General features: G+C 45.0%; 1 protein-coding gene across 2 annotated transcripts in view; it reads right to left on the reverse strand.

Moving 5' to 3' along the window:
• The window catches only part of Eepd1 (endonuclease/exonuclease/phosphatase family domain containing 1), a 102656-nt gene that overhangs the window by 25043 nt on the left and 55174 nt on the right, over positions 1-22439 (reverse strand). For both annotated transcript variants that reach the window (XM_013521285.1, XM_005397768.2), the window contains exon 3: positions 17529-17580. In XM_013521285.1, coding sequence (XP_013376739.1) covers positions 17529-17580 — 52 coding nt within the window. The remainder of the gene's footprint in view (positions 1-17528; positions 17581-22439) is intronic.

Below are 22439 nucleotides of genomic sequence, written 5' to 3' on the forward strand. Positions count from 1 at the left end.
GCAATACCACCCCCACTTGGCATGCAGAGAAACCTGGACCCTAGATCTTAGCGGCTTTCCGAGCCCAAGGCAGTGGTCCCCATGGACCCTCTCTCACCAGCAGCTGTGTCCACTTCCCCACGCTCCCCAGAGGTACCTATCACACAGCGGTTGAGCATGATGGTGACAAACAATAAGCAAAGGAAGGGCCTCCCCGCAAACCTCCAGGGCCTCCAGGGCAGTTACAACAGGGGAACAAGAGGGACGTGGAGATTTTGAGGAGACAGAAGTATAGCCAGATCAGGGGACATAAACACACTCCTCAGGGAGTTGACACTTCCAGGCTGCCACTGGGTCACCTCCACCAGGTGCTTTTGTCCTTCAGCTATGTTCCCAAGGGCGCTCCCCACACACTTCAGATAGCAAGACTCTTAATCCTACAGGAGTTAAGCCTTTGATAGTAATTTAGTGGCTGTTTGTTTGATTTTGCCTTTTCTTTAAACCAAGGCTTGCGTCCTGCTATCCATAAACATACATCAGAACAAAACAGAGAAACATATAACAGTAAGCATGACCCCGCTGTGCAAAGACCACCATTGCTGACATTGCCTGTGGAGTTCCTTCCAGGCCGTTTCTACACGGTTTACCAATGCTTTATCGATCTATTCATTATGGTTGAGATCTGGGGTGGGCCTCCCTCCCAAGCTTCATCTGTTTGGAAGGTGACTGGGTCACAGGGGCGCTTCACTCACGAGTTTGTGGCTGACTGGCTGTTAGGATGTGGGATCTGATCAGAAGAGGAGGGTCGCTGTGGACGGGACCTGGAAGGGTGTATGCATCTCCCTCCCTGCTTCCTCCCTTCTCTCTGCTTCCTGGCTGCCCCGGGGTGAGCAGCTGTCCTCCCGCAGGCCCTTCCACTATGACACTTCCACCTTGAAGACAGTTGACCAGGAACTATGCCTGTGGGCCCCGTAAGCCTCTTCTCCTTTAAATTGTGTGTGTTGGGCATTGCGTCCCTGTGATAAAAAGTAACTAAGACACTATTCCTCCAGATGCACACACACTTACGTTTGGCTTTTCCTACTTACACTGTGCCATATCACTATACATTCTCCTGAAGTCACTTTGTGACTGTCACATACCACATTCCCAATGCACTGTCATACACCACAGCATGCCATGGGTTGATGGAATTTCTCCCCCTGTGCCTCATTTAATTCCATTATAAACACATTAAGATCACCTAACAAGATGGCAATAAAACCTCTCTCACTGGGTCCTTGCACTCTCAAAGTGAATTCCATCCACACATTTTTTAAAAATCCTAAATTGGAGCTTAAAATGATAAACTCCTTGTTTCTGAAAGTAAATCAGTGGCCTTTCATTGTGTTGTGCTGCATTTTAGCACAAGTACCATGACAAACAGTGGTGACAGAGGCCCTTGGAGAATAATCCCAAAACCTACCATCAAAGGACTAGCCATATTTTCTTGGTTTTTTGTTTCCTTTTGTTTTTGTTTTTATATCTCTGACTGGAGCAAGAGGAGACAGTCTTTATAAATAGCTTCTTTTCTCTCACCTGAAGACAAACAATTCTCACCCTTTTTTTTCCCCTCAAGCTTTGTTCATAAGACAGTGGCTCTTTGGAGAATTTATCTTGATGTCAACCTACGCTTGCTAGGACTTGGGTGTGCGTGAGGTCTTGGCTGGAGGAGTAGTTTGGTCCCTGGGTGGTCAGGAAGACTGGGGCTGCCCCGACAGCACTCATGGGGGATGTATGTCCATTGCTGACAGCAGGGTTCAGCCTACAGACTGGAAGTCAAACTTTCCATCTGTTATGTTTTTTTTTTTTTTTTTTTTTTTTGGTTTTTCTCCGGTACCGGGAACCGAACTCACGACCTTGCGCTTGCCAGGCAGGCGCTTTTGCTGCTGAGCTAAATCCCCAGCCCCTTTTCCATCTGTTATGTACTAAGAGGTTTTTTTTTGTTTTATTTTGTTTCTGTTGTGCTGAAGATGGAGCCCAGGACCTCATTCTTGAAATTCTGGCTCTTTGAAGCTCAAAAAAAAGAAAAAAGACAGCTTTAGAGCAAATAAGTGTTTCTTTCCCAATTAGGCACTAAACTTATGAGTAATGATTGAAATTAATTATTCTAAGTAGAAGCGGGTCTGAAAATAGCAGTGAGTTAGGAGGATGCTGTGGCTATTTTGGGAGTGTACGGGGAAGCTGTAGACAACGTGACACTCAGCCCATATCAGAGCCAGAATACGTCGGCCACGCCATGGTCGGCAGGCACAGCGCCTTTCCACAGATCCTGAGGATGGTGAACTGCCGCAGAAACAGCCCAGCCAGGAAGGCTGAGGATGCAGAGCTCCTCTTGGGGCTTCCCAGTGAGGTGCTCATCCCAAGACACTGCAGGAAACCAGGAAACACCTACCATACAGGTTACAACACTGCAGCATAGGCACACGCCGGCGCCTGCCGAGTCTGTACAATGATGGTGACATTTATTTCTCAAGGCAAACCATACTAACCCTGCCAATGCACCGCACCTTTTCCTTTTCCAGAAGCTTTCTTCCTCTTTGATGTTGTCAAGACAATAGGCTCAAAGACTCCGCGAGAAGGATGGAGAGGGCAGACACTACCTACCCCCCGCAAGACAAGGCTGCAGCGCTTTGGGCCGATAGGAGCATCTTTATCCCTGAGGTTCTCAGTACCGGAAGCGGCATCCGAAAGGGTAGTGACAGGGAAACGGAAGCCACGAAGAGAAAGAAAAGTGACACAGAAGGGAAGCACGGATGAGCACTTAGGGATTTCCACGCAAAGCTCTGACTTAGGGTAGCACAAAGCTGGCCTTTACCCCAGCTCCCACCTCCCTTCCTCTGGAGAGCCGCATCCTTCTTCAGAACATATTTTTTGAGTTGGTATCTGCCAAGGACTGGTTCACTCCTCACCTTGTTCTAGGCTGCAGGGCTCCCAGGACTAACAACTATATGGGTTTCTGTGAAGAATCCAGAATTATTGAGGAACGGTTGCTTCCAACAGGATTAGTACTTAGGAACCCCCTGGGAAATAGCTGTGGATGCCATTTTCCTTATAAAATGCCAGCTTGCACCATTCTAAGCGGTGTTTATGAAGCTTGAAAATGAAGCAATAATCACACACACACAAAGACTTTAGAGCTGCAGGTGAAAGTATTATGGATAAATGGCTTATTTTGTTTGGATTTGCATGATGCCAGAGCCTACTCTTGAAAGTCTGCACATTTCCCTTTTCATTTCTTTCTCTTTTTTTTTTTGTCTTTTTGAGACAGGGTCTCACTATGCAGTTCAGGCTGGCCTTGAGCTCACTTTGTCGCCCAGGCTGACCTCAAACTCACAATGATCCTCCTGCCTCAGCCTCCCAAGTGCTGGTATTACAGGCGTGGGTCACCACGCCCGGCTTCCCTTTTCACTTCAAGCAGACCCCAGAGACCTGATTATTTTTCCCCACGTAGGCACCAACGGCTCCAGAGACCTGCAGTCGGTCATACTCCCAGGTTCCACATGGCAGCAAGAAGGGGAGGTGGTGTGGCAGGCTCGCCCCATGCCTCACACAGTGTGGCTCACAAGGAAGGCACTGTCATTCCAGCCTGCAGCTGAAGAGGAATCAGCAACAAATTCAAGATCACCCAAAGGGTGGTGGCTAAGCCAGGACCCACATATAAGTCTATCTAACCCCATTTTTATTATTATTTCCAGTCCGTGGGCTTTTGCACTGAACTTCAGCTCCAGTTTTTTTGTTTTGTTTTGTTTTTGTTTCTGTTTTTGAGAAAGGATATCCCTATTCTCTGAGTTATCCAGGCTGGGCTTGAACTCATGATCTTCCTGCCTCAGCCTCCCAGAATACTGGGACTGCAGGTATATGTCACCACGCCTGGCTGTGCCGAGCCCATTATGCCCCAGGACTTCCCTCTGGAACACTGCCCTGGCCCCTGTACCCCGGCTTTCTGCATATGCATGGGTGGATTCACCCAAGTGCAGGATGAAAGTATTCAGAGAATCTTCAGATAAAAAATCGTGTCTGGGCTGCCCACGTAAGACTTATCTTCTTGTCATTCTTCCCTAAAAAATGTAGGACAAGAATGGCACACATTTATGTTGCATTAGGTATCGGAAAAGAGATGATGTAAAGTACATGGAGGATGTGCATAGATCAAATGCAAGTATGTGTCATTACGCAAGGGGCTCGGGCACCCGCAGGTTTTGGTATCAGGTGGGGTCCTGGAATCAGCCTCTTGCAGGTAGCCGCATCAGGAGGAAGAGAAAACTTCCTGTGTTTTAGAAGGGTTCCTCTGGTAACTATATAAATAAGGGATCAAAACAAAATGAAATTAGACCGAACTGTAATTGTGTGTTTGAGTCTTTCTTCCTATTTTCCAGTTTTCTAGAAGATTCACTTGTCCAGCCACAGCCTAAGTACAAATTCATTGGTGTGAACACACTCACTCATTCTCCCCATCTCTCCGCCCTTTTACACACAGACATATATTTCTTTTTCATTAAAAATGCTGCACAAGTGTTGTTACTAAATAAGCACCAAAACATCAAAAACGCCCCTACCAAATCCTGAAATGAAGCACAAAAGCTCATGTTGCCTCTTCCCTTGCTGGGCACAGATACAGCCACACAAACTAAGCACGTAATAAGGATGAGCGGGCAGAGACACCAAGCGAGCAATCGATCGGGAGCTATTTCTTCTCCGCCAGGGGTTTTAGCCCAATAGAGAGGGGGAGGGCAGCTTGCTTGCCCGACAGGAGATAGGCTGTAACTCACAACTGCAGCCCTGTGACGTCTGCTGAGGGGAAGGATTTACTGCTCCCTAGCAACTTGTGCAAATGCTGGCATTTCGGCTAAACCCCAGAACCTTCTCTTCCTCTTCCAGGTCCAACCCTTTACACTGCATGCTGTGAACCTTCCATTTAGCTCTGGGCATTTTTGACAACCAAGGATCCCCAAAGCTAGACACACGGGGAAGATGCTCAGCAACTCAGCGGCATTTTGGCGGCGTAACACAGAGCTCTTGACTGTCCATGGGTGTACACAACCTCAGCCTGATAACCCACAAGGGCCGGCAAGTTTAGAGTACCTCAGAGGTGATGAACTGCTTGATTTTCTTTGGCTGCCTTTTTCCAATCCACTTAATTCTGCGAGTTAAAATGAGTCTATTTTCTATGGGTGAGAGTGAGGGGACGCAGGCTTAGGACCTGGGCAGGAGTGGACAGCCGCATAGTCGCAGTATGGCAGGGACACTGAGTCCAGGAGTTAGGCAGGGATCCTGCTGGGATCCTGCTCATGGGGAGTGTCACTGTACTCGCCCAAATTTCTACAGATAGATCAAAACCTCCAAAGCCAGGTTGGATGCTTTCCCAGGAGTTTGGAATCTTGTTAAGGCCTAAACATACCATCTCAATGCCTCTTGAAAGTTAATAAAAAATATTGTATCAGCTATAGGAATTACTCATTCTAAGTGCATGGTTGTCAGTTTTTCATAACTCTCCACTGAGTTATTTCTGGCAAAGCAAGCTTTAAAGACCAGCTCAATCAGGGTAATTTTATCTGCTAAGAACATCCGGCACAAATGTGTTTAGCAGCTCAAAAAAACGGTTTCACCGGTCTGCCCTTTTGTTTTATTTAAAATGACAGGTTGGCCCAGAATTGGCTGAATACAAAGTCGTGGTCTCCAAAAATGAGTGAATGAACCATTCATGAAAAGTCTCAGGATTCTCTAAAAAAGTGAAGTGAAAGTTCTTTCAGTACCAATTCATTGTTAGCATTTCCTGATAAAAGACCTATTTGTGGGTGGGTGGAAAAAGACAGGAGATTGCGTACAACTCCTGTCGCCAGGGCTGTCTGAGTGCCTACGGTAGGAGGTGGTGACGTGCAGCAGGGACAACAGTGAATTGGGAACATTTCTTTTTTTCTGTTGAAAAGTAAAATTGAGTTAAGAAATTAACAAGGTAGAAGAGAAAAGTGCTCAGAGTGTACCCAAGGGCAAGCAGACACCTCCCAGTATTGTAAAAATCCCAAAGCAGGCCCGCTTCGACGTTAATAAATGGACAAAGAGAGTATTTTCTAAACATTTTTTACCATGATGCATAGCAACAAACAAAATTTTATATGGAAACCTTTGCATTCTATTTGTTTCCCTGCTGTGCATCCATTTGACCCATCCATCCACCCCTCCCCCACCCACCCATGTACAGACGCGCGCCACACACACACACACACACACACACACACACACACACACACATTATATATATATATTCTGTACTAGAGCAAATGTTAGGTAAATTCCAGGTGACATTTACTAAACTTGATTTCATGATCTATTATTTAATAAGAGTCAAACTGCAGGTATTCTCACTACAAAGTCCTTGGTCTTTCTAAAATATCTCACTAGCCTCTTATTTTTTCTTTGTCATAACTGTAAACTGTTTCACTGCGCTTTATGCACATAATGACTTAAAAGTCTTCTCCAGAGAAAGTAAAAGACATATTCAACGTGCTGAAAAAATTGTCAACCAATTTTACATCCAGAACTATATTCCAAAAAAATAAAGATGAAATACATTCCCAAAACTGAAGGAATCTGTTGCTAATGGACCTGCCTGATGAGAAATACTAAAAAAATGTCTCGGGCCTAAAGCAAGTGACCGCAGGTCCATTCAAATCCTCATTTGTAAAATGAATAGCATTAGTAAAAGTAATTATAAAAGCCGTTATAAAGACACGCCTTTTCTCCTTTATTCTCTTAAGTGATTTAAAAAGCAATTTGTAGGCACTGGAGATATACGGCTCAGTGCTCACTTAGCATGCATAAGACCCTGAGATCATGCCCCAGCACCACCAGAGGGGAAAAAAATCAAACAACATGCATACAGTTGAACTGTTGGGTCTGTAATGTAGAGAAATGGAATATATTTGACAAAGCAGAAAGAAGTAGGTAGAGTGAAGATGCTTTGGAGTGAGGCAATAATACCAAGTGATAACCCAGATCTACAGGCACAGATGCCAACCAAAAAAGCTAAACAAGAAGACTGACATACTATTCTATATATAGGTACTTGCTGTACTTCCTTATTTTGTCTTCTTCAAAAGATATAAAAACATAACAATAATAATTATAACAATTTCTACTTTATAACATACATAGATGTAATAGGTATAAAATAGCATAAAAAAGGGGGAAGATGGTATAGAGTTCTATAGTACAGTACTAAAGTTTCTATGCTTTCTTAGAGCTAAGTTAGTTGTAAATCTGAAGTACAGCAGATATCTCAAATAAGTTAGTATAAAGCTATTAGGATATACATGTTAAATCCTAGAACAACCACCAAGAGAATAACTCAAGAATATAAAATGAAAAAAATCATTAAAGAAATTTTTAAAATGCCATGTTAGAAAAGATTCACTTAGGGGCTGGGGATTTAGCTCAGCGGCACAGTGCCTGCCTGGGAAGTGCAAGGCTGTGAGTTCAATTCCTGGTACAGTAAGAAAAACAAAAAACAAAGAAAAGATTCACTTAATGCAAAAGAGAGCAGCAATGAGGAACTGAAAAAGAGCTAAGATACAGAAAATCAAAGGCAAAATGGCACCATAAATTCAATTACAGCAATAACAACATTAAATGTGAATAGGTAAGATAATTCAATAAAAAGACAGAGATTATGAAACAGAAGATCCAAATACATGCTTGTTATGGCTTGTGTCTAGATGTCCTCAAAGCCTCATGTGGTCATAAGTGGGGCTTTTTCAGAGGTGACTGGATCTACAGTGTGTGACTTGGTGCAATGCTAGGCTCAAGGGCTCAAGGGTGTAAGTGCTACCTGCCCTAAGTAGCCTGGATAAGATAAAGGGGACAGAAAGATGCTGTTAAGGTACCTCGCTTGTTGCTTTTGCTGTCATCTGCCACCATGAACTGCTTCTCCTTTGCAATGCTGTCTCCCACACCACCCTGCCTTGGACCCAGCTAATGATGGGCCGAAACCTCTACAAAGTGTGAGCTAAGTAAACTTCTCCCCCTTTAACTTTGGGTGTTGGGTATTTTGTCTTAGCAATGAGAAAAGTAATGAAGACAATGCTGTTTACAAGAAACATTCAAAGCCACAAGTAGTTTGAAATTAATAAGATGAAAAAGGGTAAAAACACAGAGAGCAACCATAAGGAACCTGCAGTGACTATACCACTATCAGGAAAATTGTCTTTAAAACAAATCTGCTAGTAGAGATGAAGGGGGGGTTAATACAATAACAAAAGAGTCTATCAATGAGGAAGACAACAGATACTCTAAATGTATGTGTACCTAACAGCAGAGCCCACAATACTTAAATCAAGAACTGATAGAGTCAAAGAAAGAAATAGACAATTCAACAACAGATCTAAGTACCTAATTCTAATAATGAATAGAGCAGTTATACAGAGGATACATGGGACATAAAATACTTCAACAACCTAAACCAGCTAGACCTACAGATACGTGCAGAACACCCAATGACTGCAGACTACATGTTCCGAAGTGCACAGGAACTTCTCCAGGACAGACCATATGCTAGGCCACAAGACCAGTTTCCGTATGTTTACACGAAATAAGGTCAAAGAGCATATATTTTCTGACCACAATAAAATGGAATGAAGTAAGAAATCAATAAGAAAAAGAAATTCAGAGAATTGACAAATATGTGGAAATTAGACAATATACTTGTAGATAACCAATGGGTCAAAGGAGAAATAACAAGAGGAATCTAAAATCACATTGAGCTGAATAAAAATGAAAATTCAACATACCAAAGCTTATGGGATTCAGCTATTGCAGTGCTTAGAGGAAAACTGATAGCTATAATGCTTCCTTAGTTAGCAAAGTAGAAAGATCTCAAATAAATAACCTAAGCTTCTACCTTGAAACTCCAGAAAGACAAAAGCAAATTAAACCCAAAGAAGGAAAAAGGGAGGAAACAATAAGGCTTAGAGTAAACATTAATAAAACAGAGGACCAAAATACATAGAGGAAGATCAGTGAAATTCAAAGTTTTTGATAATGTCAGCAAAACCAGACAAATCTTTAAACTGATCACAGAAAAATAAAAAAGGAGAAAATTCAGGCTCCCCTCCTCCATCTTAGTCATTTTTTGTATTGCTAAGACAAACACCCCACACTCATAACTTAAAGGAGGTCACAGTTTATAAAGGATTTAGTCCACAGTCAGCTGGCTCCAATGCAGGCCGGCACAGCACAGGGACATGGCAGGGGAGGGCTGCTCACCTGATGGCAAACAGGAAGCAGAAGGAGCAAAGGGAAGAGCAGGGGAGGGAGATAAACCCTACCACATCACACCCCAGGCTCCACCTCCCCACATCATATTCAGCTAGACTACTCAGTGGACTGATCCCCTGATGAGAATTACACCCCGTAATCCAGTCATCTCCCCAAAGCCTCACCTGTGAGCACATGAGTCTTTGGGGCAACATCTAGCTCTAACCCACAACACCCTCCAAAGCTCTCCACTTTCTGCCTGAGTTCTAGCTGCCCATAAACACTGGGGTGTGCTTTTGGGGAAGAACCCTTCCAGATGTGGTCCTCACCCTGTGCTGGTCTCTTCCTCTGACGGTAGAAGCCCCTCCAGTTTCTGCCGGTTCTGCCTGCATTAAAGTGTCTTCACACACCCAAAGTTCGTGGTGCTATTCAAAGGAAGCTTACTCTGATATAAGCTACTATACTGTTAGCAGAAAGGAAAGAGATCTCAAGGATAGACAGTCATACACAAAGACTTTTAAATCACAGATGAGGCAAGCTTACGAAACCAGCTCATTGTATATGAGCCACTATGAAAGGCCAGCAAAGCTGACTCTCCGGCTGGGGGTGACAGAGGCTTTGGTTAACCGGGGGAGAGTTGATTCTCCTGGTTCTCCCGTACACATTCATACCGGAACTCCCAAGAAGCCAGGCTCCTTTGACCTTGAGACCTGAATGAAATGACCTCTCTCTAGGCTCCACCTTGGCTTCTGCCAGAATTTGTAATCTGCATGGAGATAAGATTTCTTTGTAAGTCCACAGTCACCTAGGAGACTAGAAGTCATAGCAAGACTTTTAGCAAAAGATGGCATCTGATGTCACCTTCCCAAGTGGCTCAGCTGACCTAGATAAGATGAATTCTCAGGCATGACCGAATTCCTTTTCCCACTCCTAAATTCATATATCTAAGTGGACTCAACAAAAAAAAAAGTTTTCAACCTAAAGTCAAAGGTTTTCATTACAAACACAGAAATAGGTATAGAGAAATTATAAAATGTGATAAATGCATATAAAAATTTTAATTCTGTATAAACTTTTAGAATTTTTTTTGTAACAGAAAACAACAAAAAAAAACTAGTTAGGTTAGAAGTTGGGTAAGTAAGTTATGATTTGTTGTTGTTTGTTTCTTTTTAAGACAGGGCCTTGCTCTGTAGTTTGGGTTGGCCTGGGAATTCACTACGTAAGCCAGGCTGGCCTCAAACTCACAGAAATCCTCCTGCTTCAGCCTCCCAAGTGCTTGGATTACAGGTGTGTACCACCACACCCAGCTTGCACACTATGACTTATTTGCTAGATGAAGTCAGACAAGAAGCAAGGAGAGCTGAGGGGGGATGAGGGCTGGCTGTGGAGGGTGGGAACTGACATTTAAGGAAACCACCAGTAAAGAAAAAAAGAGAAGTAGTATGAGCAAAGCAGAAAGCAGGGAGGTCCCAGCACATTTCATGTTTGGGGGACCTAAATGCGTGTCTGATGTTACTAAGGTTCTAGAAAGAAACAGGTAAAGAATGGGAACCTGGATGCCCTAGAAACCAAGTAATTCCCTTAGAGTAACTAATATGCGATTGCCCCGTAAGCCACAGAAAGGAAACAGAAGGGATACAGCACTGTCTAAAATCTGACTGCCATCTGAGCACAAAAGTGGCTTTCCCTCCCAGCACTCAGCGGGCTGAGGATCATGAGTTCAAGGCCAACCTGGGCTACATAGGAAGTTCAAGACCAGTCCAGACTATGTGTCTCAAAAAAAAAAAAAAAAAAAAAAAAAAATCAAACCAAACTAAACACAGTGGCTTTCCCACAGACCTTGGGCACTGTGCCTCACTGGCATGGGCAGACTTACCCTATTGTTAGGAACATATCCTACTCAAGCTATCATGACAGTTAAAGGAAATGACAGCACATTTGAGGTAGAAAAATGCATCCCACCTTTGCCATGGCCCAAAGACAAGAACTGAGGGCTTTCGGGGAAGCTTCTAGAAGCTTCTAGAAGCCTGTTAAGCTCCAAGTGTGGAAACCCAATGGTGTGGAGAGGTGCCTAAATGGGGTTTCCAGGGACGAGGACACGCAGCTTCCTCGGATCCTTAAAAGGGCACCGCTGAGCTAGGGTAGGAGCTGCCAAGCTCTTTCTGCAAAGGACTCTAAGGGCTACATCACCCCGGTGGCACTGTTTCACCCTGATGTTGCAGTGTAAAAGCATCACAGGTAAGTGGTTCAATGAACAGGTGCATCTGTGTTCCAATGAACTTTATAAAAATAAGCTGCGGGCTGGATTTAAGCCCTAGATCAGCCATAGGTTGCTCTGATCTAGAACAGGAGGAGCCCCCTGGGCAGGTCTCAGGGCACCATGCCAGCCTTCCGATCCTATGAGCCTCTACTCCCCATCCTCCTGCTTCTCCAGCTGCAGTGGCCAAGGGTCTGGAAAAGGTCAATCTAGGAACAAGAAGTCAAGGATAAAGGAGAGTGAAAACAAAAAAAGGCATTACCTAATTATACATATATACAGACATACAGACAAGGTATGAACCAAATGTATGGTGAATGATTATATTTTAAAATTACAGTAAAAGAAATACATTGTCATTAATCCCCCTCAAAATACTTAGAATCCTGCCCTTGCTTCATATACATTTATCCTATCATTCTGGCCACTGTTGGAAGTACTTCTGGAAGTCCTCTTTCATGTCTTTGCAAGGTATGATAAAAAAATACAGAAAAAATACAGTGAATGCCGCTGCCAAGTGCCATCTAACGGAAAGGCAGGTTCATAAAAATATGACAGTGTGCTCACATCCACCACATTCCCTGGATCTGGCAGCCGGAGTCTCCTGGCTCCTCCCCAAAGTCAAAGTGGTCACAGAAGGTCAACGTTTTGGATCAATGCAGGACACTGAGGCAGCCATCGCAGCGCAACTGAAGACACTCACAAAAGAGCACTTCCAGAACTGCTGCAGAAAGTGGGAAGAATGATGGGATAAATGTGTCCGAAGCAAAGGGAGTTTTGAGGCAGAATAATGACAATGTGCCTTTTACTAAAACAATTTTTAATTTAAATGTACACTGTAATTTTTCAATCACATCTCTTATACACACACACACACACATACACGGATGCAGTAAGAACATTAGTTAGGGCTCTCTTACTAACAAATTTTTTTCCTGTTTTTCTGGTTTTGCTGCACTTATCACTATTGTATGTATGTATGTATTTATTTATTTATTTATCTTTTTTGAGATAGGGTCTTGCTATGCAGTCCAGGCTGGCCTTGAGCTCACTTAGTAGCCCAGGCTGGTCTCGAACTTGCAAGGCTCCTCCTGCCTCAGCCTCCCGAGTGCTGGGATTACAGGCGTGTGCCACCACGCCCAGTTCACTATTGTATTTAAATGACCATGTGTGATGACTTCCATTACTCATTACCAGTTACAATGTAAGTGACCTGCATGCAGGAAAAGCAAACATCTTTCTCACAGATGCAGTTTTCTCCCAGACTAATAGGAGGTGATACCCACAGACATCAAAGATATCAAAGATATTCAAAGAATGATCATATATTTTTACAAGGCTTCCAACACAGAAAGTACAACTGCTTATTCTTATTTTTGGTAAATAATATGTCACACTCCTACAAAGCTAAGAGATTTAACATTTTTAGTGGCCACATACCAGCCCCTCAGATAGACCAGCCTCAGGCATTTTTATCACTGTCTTCCTATAAAGTATGGAACCGCTTTCCAATTACAAAGTACGCTATACAGCACAATTACCATTTTTCTACTTCTAAGGATCATTTCCTTAAGATTTACTCCCAGGAGTGGAATTCTGATCACCTCAAAGACCCATGAAACCCACCGCTCAGGAGCACGAGAGGGATCCGCCACCCTCACCGCCTTCCCCAGCCGTGGGTAGAAAGGGAATCAGCACAACTAAAAACAGAACAGCTTTGACAAGACACGTCATGCTTTTTAAAACTTAACCAATAAATTTTAAATGACTCGCTATTGTTTACTTTGCTTATCTTTGATAACAGAGAAAGCTAAAGGTGATTCAGAAGTGCTGTTGGGGGGCTCTATTTTTGCTTACTTCAGATAAAAGCCTTTCATGAAGACAGATAGTGGGAGATCCTAAATATGGTATCTTGTGATGATTTTCAAAACCACAGAAGAAAATACAACTCTTTGTTGGTGGTGGTAGTGGCAGCAGTGGTGATACTGAATCACACCCTGGGCCTTGAGCGTGTAGATGAGTGTGCTACCACTGAGCTACACCCCATCCTGCTACCTCCCAGTGAGGTGCCTGGGTGGACCCCAAGAGTATAGTTTGGGGAACAGAACTGGCAGGTGGGATGGTTACAGTAGTAGTGACAGTAAAAGGTACTGTCACACTGGTATCTACTATGTACGTAATCTCTTTTATTTCACTTAACTCTCATTTTTAAAATCCCAATGATGTAGATATTACTGTGACCCTGCATATTGAAAAGAAAGTGGGGGTCACTTGCCAAACAGGTCCTTTTGCTAGTAACTGCAGACCTGGATTTGCAGGATTAGTGACATTAGTGACAATGCCCAGTTCTAGAGGACGAAGAAGGAGCTTCGCTGATTTGGGGTTAAAGGCAGCCGGGCAGGTCGGGCAGTGGTCAGAACAGGGTGGCCTCTGCCCCTGGCGTCCTAGTTCATGCAAGCAGCTTCTTGGGCAGGCACTGGTCTCAGCTGGGTCAGCTGGCGGCCTGCCCCCTGGTCCTGCAGGATGAAGGTGACCCCTGGCCGGAGCACGAGGCCAAACTATTGTCTGTAGCTCTGTAGGAAGCCGTTTGAAAGGGTCATTGAAAAATGATCTTTCTAAATCAAGCTGTACCAATATTTTTATTTCCTGTCATGTCATGCCACATTTAAAGGCATTAAAGCCTGGGAAACAAATCTGTGTGACTTAATTTCAGAAAAACAAAGGGTCCCACCCTCTAAGGGAGTGCACAGGCCGGATGACATGCATTCTTTGCAGAATGAGACCTTGTTTTTGGGACCTAAGGGACATGCAATGAGAAAGTACCTTTAAACCCAAACAGCCTTGTAGAATAGATGGCATATGCCCTGATAGTTATACATATGAGCTCCCCTGCTCATGGTTCTAATCACTTTTGAAATAAATTGACAGAGAAACTTAGGTTAATTGTATGGTTTAGAATTTATGCTTTGGATAAGTGATAAATCAGTCTCTAGTTTGGCACTGGCTCTATGTAGTATTAGTAGAGAAGAGAAATCCAGAAGTCTGCTCCTCAACTAAGACAAACAATAAGAAGTAAAATGGGGCACCTACTGGCCTATGTATTGGGGTCACTGGGCATGTCTTCACTATTCACTTCTCCCCAGAAAGCCTGTCTCCATGGTGAATAAGGCAGATGCATTGTGAATACCCTGAAACTTAGTAAGGGCCACTGATGTAAGACTGAGAGAAAATACCAAAAGCTAGAGTAGTAAACAGCAAGGTGTCCTCTCTTCATAGTGTGAGCAAGGGTCAATTCTTGTTAAAAACAGAGCCTTAGAGAAAGAATGGAGGGAGCCCCAGATAGCAAGGGTTACAGATGAGAATACAGGACTTGTGCCCCAAGGGAAGCTCTTCCGTCGGTTCCCACAGCTGCAGAAAGGTGAGGCTAGGAGTGACCTTGGCTCCGGGTTCTGTAGAAAGCAGGCAAACCTCGGCACTTCTCAAAGTGGAGAAGCCCTCTGCTAAAAACAGGTAAACTACTAGCCGGGCCTGGTGGTGCACGCCTGTAATCCCAGCACTCGGGAGGCTGAGGCAGGCGGATCTTGATGATCATCAAGATCATCAAGTTCAAGACCAGCCTGGGCTACAAAGTGAGTTCAAGGCTAGCCTGAACTGCATAGTGAGAGCCTGTCTCAAAAAGACAAAATAAAATAAAATAAAATAGCAGCAAAACAGGTGAACTACTGTTCAGCTGGGATCCAGCATGTCCCCCAAAGGCTCAGGGTGTTGAAGGCTTGGTTGCTGATGGGCTTTTGGGAAGTCATTGGACCACAAGGACTCTAATGTCATTAATCCATTGATTACTCCACTGAAGAGATCATAATTTGATGGCATTACTGGGAGGAAGTGGAAACTGAGGAAGCGAGGTCTAGATGAAGAAATGGATCATAGGGGTGTGACCTTGGGGGCTGTTTTGTCCCTGGGCCCTTCTTCACTGGCTTTTTCCCTCTCACTCTGCTTCCTGGACCTCAGTGCACAGAAAGTCACCTGGGGCCTTTATACAAAGTGGCTCTGATTCAAGGGGTCTGGGTTGGAGGCTGAGACCACATTTCCAACAAGCTTGAGTAGCAAAGCGCCACAGGTCAGGAAGGTCTTTTCTTAGTGGCCCTCCAATGTGTCCAGGGGAGGGGAATGTGTTAGTCACGAGGCCCTGCGGAGGTGGGGGAGCACGTCATGTCAGTGTATCAACGGGATAATCTTACCATAAAAAAACAGTGCTGCTCCAGGCAGCAGATCACATGTCACTCACCATGCAACTGGCCACCACGCTTATGATGACTGGTTGCTTCTGGATTTTTCCAGAAAAGTCTGTTACTTGCGTAGCACACAGAAAGCACAACAAATATCCATGGCAGGAATAAGTGAATGCAGGAAGGCGCAGAAGGAAGAAGGGAGCTGTGTGAACTTCGCTCCCAGCTGGCCCTGGGGCACCCTGGGATCATTCTGTAAAGTTCTCTTTTGGTCCTCCATTGAACTGGGGGAGCAGCACACAAATATGAGCTGGGCTGAGAGTGAGGGTGGTAGGATTGGGAAGCTTGCCTTTCTCCCTCTGGCTCTGTTCGGGATACACATATCACTGTTTTTTCTTTTCTAAATCTCTTGAGAACAAGCAATAATGCCCCATTCTCCCATGGACTTTTATTCCTGAACACATCTGCATGTAATTCCTAAGAGCAAGGCCATGCTCTTACAGGCTCGCAGGCAAGGGATCAATTGCAGGAAAGGTTCACATTGATATACTATCCCACCTACCATCTGCATCCAATGTTGTCATCTTGCTCATGGATCAATTTTATAGCCAGACCTAGAAGGCTCTAAGGGCCGAACGCATATTAAGAATTAATATAAGTAATTAAGAATTAATATGAGCAGAGTGCTTTGGCATTTGGGAAGCCCTTCTGCTGCATTAGCTCTCTGGCTCATCTTTTGCCTCTCTGAGGTCGGCAGCAGTGGCCCCCTTGTGTCACCTAGGGTGGAGGAGAGGCTGAGGACATAAAATTCCAACCCCAAGCTCAGGGCCCTCTCACCCTCCCATCACTGCTTGGTGCTGATTTTAAAGACCTGACTCATTTTAGTGCCAACGGACTGACCACTAATCCAAACATTTTAAATTCAAAAAAAGAAAGAGCTTTTGGGTGCTTTTCTCTTACTGTGTACTTCTAAGTCAGCACTATGGATTCTAACTAATACCCAGAGCTGCATCCTCAGAATGAACCCTGAGTGACCACGGGGAGCAGCCCAGTTTTCTTCGGGAGGCTGGCGAGGTGGCACAGCGGCATGGCCTCCCATGGGCCTGTCCAGGATGCTTGCAGAGCCCAACCCACATCACACACTGGACTAGAATCCCAACCAGCAAACAGTCCTGTTTGGGGCTGGCCTTGAACACAGAAAGCAGAGATACACTGGAAGTCTCTTCCAGGCCACTGGCAAGCGCTAGTCAGCAGTGGGCAGGAAGTTTCTTAGTCTCAGGATTAGCCTAAAGGGGACACAAACTCACCTACCTGCCTGCTGAGCAGGAAAGCATCAGCTTTGGAAGTGGAACCGTGGGAGTCCAATCAGCACTCTTCCATTAGTTCAGCTGCCTGGGGCAAGTCATGAGCCATGCTGGGCTCACCCCCATCATCCACATCCCCAGAGAGTAACGGGCACCACGCAGAGGGCACAAAGGGCAGGCACAGAGCCTGGCACCCTGAGGCCTCCACGGCTGGTGCTGAGAAGCATGAATGCCCTCTCTAGAATGTGGCTGTCAGGGCCAGGCCTGGCTCACGTAGCCCGAAGGAGCCCAGCAGGTATGGATGGAACATGAGCGAGATGGTGTTTACATGAAACTTCTGCCAGGAGCAGAAAATAACTGACCGCCTTTGCAACACACGCTATCTCTGGTGACGGAGAATGGATTTCTCCCTGTGCGCGGCACTCTGGTCTGTTTGTGAAAGTGGGGCAGGCAGGACAAAACATTTACCTTTTCCAGAGCCTCTCTGTCAAGTAGTTCTTGCACAGCTAGGAGCTTGATGCTGTAAAGAAAAAGGAAACCACACTTGAAATCATTCTGTCACCAAAGCAGCATCACCCAAGTCACAAGAACAAAAGTGTGACACCTCGGCTTGCATTTCTGTGGCACCTCCATCCTAAGGTGACCCTTGACTTGAATCAAATAACCATTCTGAAAAATATTAAAATGTCTCAAAATTTTAAAGTGATTTTCCCAAGTGATTTAGCATTCGTAGTTTTGGTCTATTCCCTGAAGAACTGGAAGCATGCATTTGGAAAGACATTTGCACACCAATGCTCACAGCAACTGTATTCCTACTAACCAAAAGGTAGGTACAACTCAAATGTCCACTGACAAATTAATTCATAAGAAAAATGTAGCACAGAATAGTCAATCCATACATTATCCTGCCTTAAAAAGGAAAGAAATTCTAACACACACTACAACACAGAAGAACCCAGAAGACATTACGTGGCATGAAATAAGACAACACACAAGGCTTACATGAGGCAGGCACCTACAGTTGTCAAGAGGATAGAGACAGAAAGCAGAGTATGCTTTCCAGTGGCCTAGAAGTGGGAGAATGGAGACTTACTGTTATACGAGTATGGAATTTCCCAGGTTGGGATAAAGAGAAAGTTTCAGAGATGGATGGTGGTGATGATTACATAATAATGTATACTCCCTGTCATAGAACTGGTCGCTTAAAAATGGTTAACATGGTAGATTTTGTTATGTACATTTCACCAGAAAGTACTCAAACAGTAAGTGGTAGTCACTTCATTCAAAGCATTTGAATCGATTCAGAGGAGTGTGAAGAGGAAAACTGTCGCCAGGTCCAGTGTAGATCTTCACTGGGGTCCTTTGGGTGCATAATGAGCAAACAGCTAAAGTCCTTGCATCTAGCAGGGCCTGCCCCGCTGCACCCTGGCTCAGCAAAGACTGATGGAATCTATTGGGTGCAGGTGTCTGAGCTCCGATGATAACTACCCGCCTGCAAGGAGCTCACAACACCTTGGGAAACCCAGCTGGATGGGGATACGTGTACAATAGGCTAAGTGGGCACAAGAAAGTGTGGATGTGGGTCTGGCCCCAAAGAGGTCACAGGGGACTTCTGAGAGGGACCAAGATGGCCTTGGCAGGGGTCAGGTAGAGAAAAACGCCACCCAGCACACAGGAGGACAGGTCAGATTCTGGTCCTTCAGTGAGAGTCTTGATGTTCCCTACTGACCTGGCTAACGTGCATGGGGTCCCTGGTTCTGGTTCCCTAGTCTCCACCCCACCAGCCTGCACGGTTCTGCAGAGCAGAGACGGCCCCACCTGGACCTCACAGCTTCCTCTATGGGATAGTGCCAGGGGGTGGCTTCCCTTAAACTTGCATAATTCTTCACACTCTCTCTGGACAGTTAAGTACATCCAACCAAACGCAAAACACCAGCTCTAGGAAGTGCAATGAATATTTACAAGGTTATAATGAACCACCACCAATGACCATAATTGAGCAAACATCAGAAAGAACAGGTCTCTGGGTCTTCCCTTTGCTCCTAGCTCACCAGCTTTCCTTCTTAGCACTGGACAGGTCTGCTCTTGTTGCTTCTCTGGGTTGGAAGGGTTTTCCCCAAGCATTACAACACAAACCCCACCTCATCGCCTCACCCTGGTTGAAATGTGAACGCTGCCTCCTCCAAGCAGCCTCCACAGACACCAAGGGAAACACCGTCCTTGTTCCCAACAGTGTACTTTCCTGGATGCATTAAGTGGTATTTTTAAAGTATTTATTTGTTGGGGTGATTTTGCCCTGTCTCTTCCCAAGTATGGAGGTTCACAAATACATTTGCACATGGAAAGCATTCAAGGAGAATTTGCTGGCTAGGCTAAGATGTTTTCATAGCTCGGCTGTCCAGCCCACGCATTTCCACAATAAGTAAAAATCACAGGCCAGGCTTTAGTTTCTCCATCAAAAAAAAAAAAATGCTTCAAAGAGGACACCTAGATGGATATGCTAGGATGGTAGCTGCTGTGTGTGGGTGTGTGAGTCACTGCCACTAATGAAATCCTCCTGGTGGCAGGTCAAAGCCTCCGGCACACCTTAGCACATTCCCATCCCCCATGCACAAATAGAAAACTCCAGGTTAGCAATCCAGAGAGCAGCTCAGCTACCTAAGAGATGCTATGCAGTTCTAGCTCAAATTTCAGAAGCTTACATTGCATCTGAAATAACCACCGGAAAATACTGACATTGGAGGAAACTTTTTTTTTTTAAAGAGAAAAAACCCCCTAAAAATAACAAGAAAACAGAATTTCAAAACAGGTTAATAGGCGAGTTATGATAATTAATACATTGTGCATTGTTGTCTTCATAGTAGTTATTCAGAGTACAAGATATAGGCATGATATTGTCCAAACAATATTAGCACAAACCTTTCTTTCCAATGAACTAAGAGAAACTAGCTGCATAAATATCTTAACTGTCTTGTGTATAAATATATTTTTTTCTTTTTCCTTTCCTTTCTTTTGGAGGGACTTTTTTTTTTTTTTTTTTTTTGGTTTTTTTTTGGTTTTTCTCCGGTACCGGGAACCGAACTCACGACCTTGCGCTTGCCAGGCAGGCGCTTTGCCGCTGAGCTAAATCCCCAGCCCCCTGGAGGGACTTTTTAAATAGCCTTTTACCCCTGCCCCTTCTGAGGTCATGAAGTCTGATTTAGAATCAGATATCAGATATCAACAGGTCTGGGAAAAGTTTGGAGCGCTGTTATATTTACCTCTCTCTTCCTCTCTGTTCAAAAAGATACGGAGTTCAAATCACTATGGAATATGATCTGAAACCCTACAGTTTCAGGCTGTGGGTGAAAGTGAAATTAAAATAACTTAAATTGACTCTTCTTTAGGTAACAAGACGAAAGCTGCCACTCCCCGCCCTAGGACAGGAATCGCAAACCCCTGGTGCACATATTGCTTCCTTGCACCACCTCCCCCTCCATCCACAGAACTTCCCCGCACTAGCTCTGATTCAACCTCAGAATCCTTCTGGACGCCCTGCAAGCTGCCACTGAATGTGACCCAAAACCCATCTCACATCTGCTCTAAAACCAACGTCAAATAGAATTAATGGGAAGGGGAGTGAGGGAAGGCAGAAAAAATAGACACTTTCATCCTAGTAAAACCCAGACCTAAAATGGGGCAGCTTTAGGGGTAGCGGGAGAGAAGCTGACAAACGACCAAAACCTACAGAACTTGAGTTTCAAAATGGGAACCGTGGGTGTTGCTGGGAGCTGCTGCCCCACTGGTTCTCTCTGTAAGCTGTGCCTCGTCCTCCTGCAAGCTGCTGTCTTAGAGAACATTCGCGGGTGTTCCCTGTTATGTAACTATCCTCATGTCATTCCTAGGGTACTGGACACTCTTCAAGTTTGTGGTAGTTATTTCAGTGTTTACGATATCAGATTCTTCTAGCTCATCAGGTACTTCCCAGGAGGAAATTTCATACACAGGAATGAGCAAGAGACCTACTTAGCAGATCTTCTTCTATTTGACACCATCTAACTCCGGGCCCTGGAAGAGCATCTCATAGCTCATTTTCAATTTATCCCTCCCTCCTCGTTCCTTCTGAGAATTCCAGAAACACACCTTGAAGACCTGCTGTATTTCAGAATCTGTGCCATGTGTCAGGGCACAAAACAAACACGAATCCACCCTTGCCCTGGAAGAGCTGAAGAGAAGTAGCATGCTGTGTGGGCGCATGCCCGAGCGCGGGTTGCCTTCCTCAGGACCTCCATGGTTCCAGCGGGACCAGGCGACCTGGCCAAAGGGACACAACTGTCAGTGGCCTGCAGCTTGCTCGGCATGCTCTGGTTAGTTCCCAGGTGATAGCTGCAATGAACTGCAACTTTCCTTTCTGCCTCTGCTTAGAAAAGGGAGCCAAATCACACAGAAGCAGCTGACAGAAGGGATGTAGTTCAAAAAAGCCAGCTTCAAGTGTAAGCCCCAAGTCAGACAGGTGACACTAGGATCACCCTGAATGTGTGCAACTAATGTCTGCTAAGCAAGCCTCCTCACCAAGGCAGGGTGCTTGAGGGCGACGATTCATCCAGCTGGAGTGCAGCTGGCACAGTGAGGTCCAGCAGGGACTGCAGAGGGCATGGGAGGGCAGGCACAGTGGGCAACGAGGAAGATCGGGGTGAGGGAGAGACAAGCTGCCCTGCACCCTGGCAGTGTGAGGGGCTGGGGACACAGACGAGAGAATGAGGCCACAAAGCACTCAGGGACAAACATCTAATTCTGGAGATGGACAGAGAGTACCCAGGCGGGACTGTGATCAATACTCTCTCCAGCGTCCTTCCTCTGCGGACTGACTCCTGCACTTGGCCTTTCCACTGCATTTATACTGATGAGACGGGGCATGAGATATGATGGTATGCAACAGACATGCGGTGTGATGAAAAATAGGAGGTGTGAATGTTTAAATAACAAATTTTAAAAATTATTTCAGTAAAAGTCACATTGCCATGACTCCTCCTCAAAAGATTCCTCCTTGCTTCAAACACTCTCGTCCCATTGCTCTGGCTACCTTCTGAAGCAGGTCTGGAAGTCCTTTTTGTGTGTTTCTGCGGCTGCCTTGATGTCTTGGAGTGATGCAAACATTTACAGCAATTTCTGTCCTGCAAAAATATTACGATGCATCCTCATCCACTTTATTCACCAGATCTGCAACTGTGTCACTTCCGGTTCTTCCCCAAGACAGAAATGATTCCCTTTCAACAAGGTTCTGGGCTGCTAACGCAGCACCGGTTCTGCAGCCCTCAGACCAAGGAGTCACTTCCACTTCCACTTCCAGGTTTGTTACTGAAGATGTTCATCTGGTGAGGCACCAGCTGCTCTCCATGG

The sequence above is a fragment of the Chinchilla lanigera genome, unplaced genomic scaffold (genome assembly GCF_000276665.1).
Source record: "Chinchilla lanigera isolate Chin_1 unplaced genomic scaffold, ChiLan1.0 scaffold00059, whole genome shotgun sequence".
NCBI classification, from domain to species: Eukaryota; Metazoa; Chordata; class Mammalia; order Rodentia; family Chinchillidae; genus Chinchilla; species Chinchilla lanigera.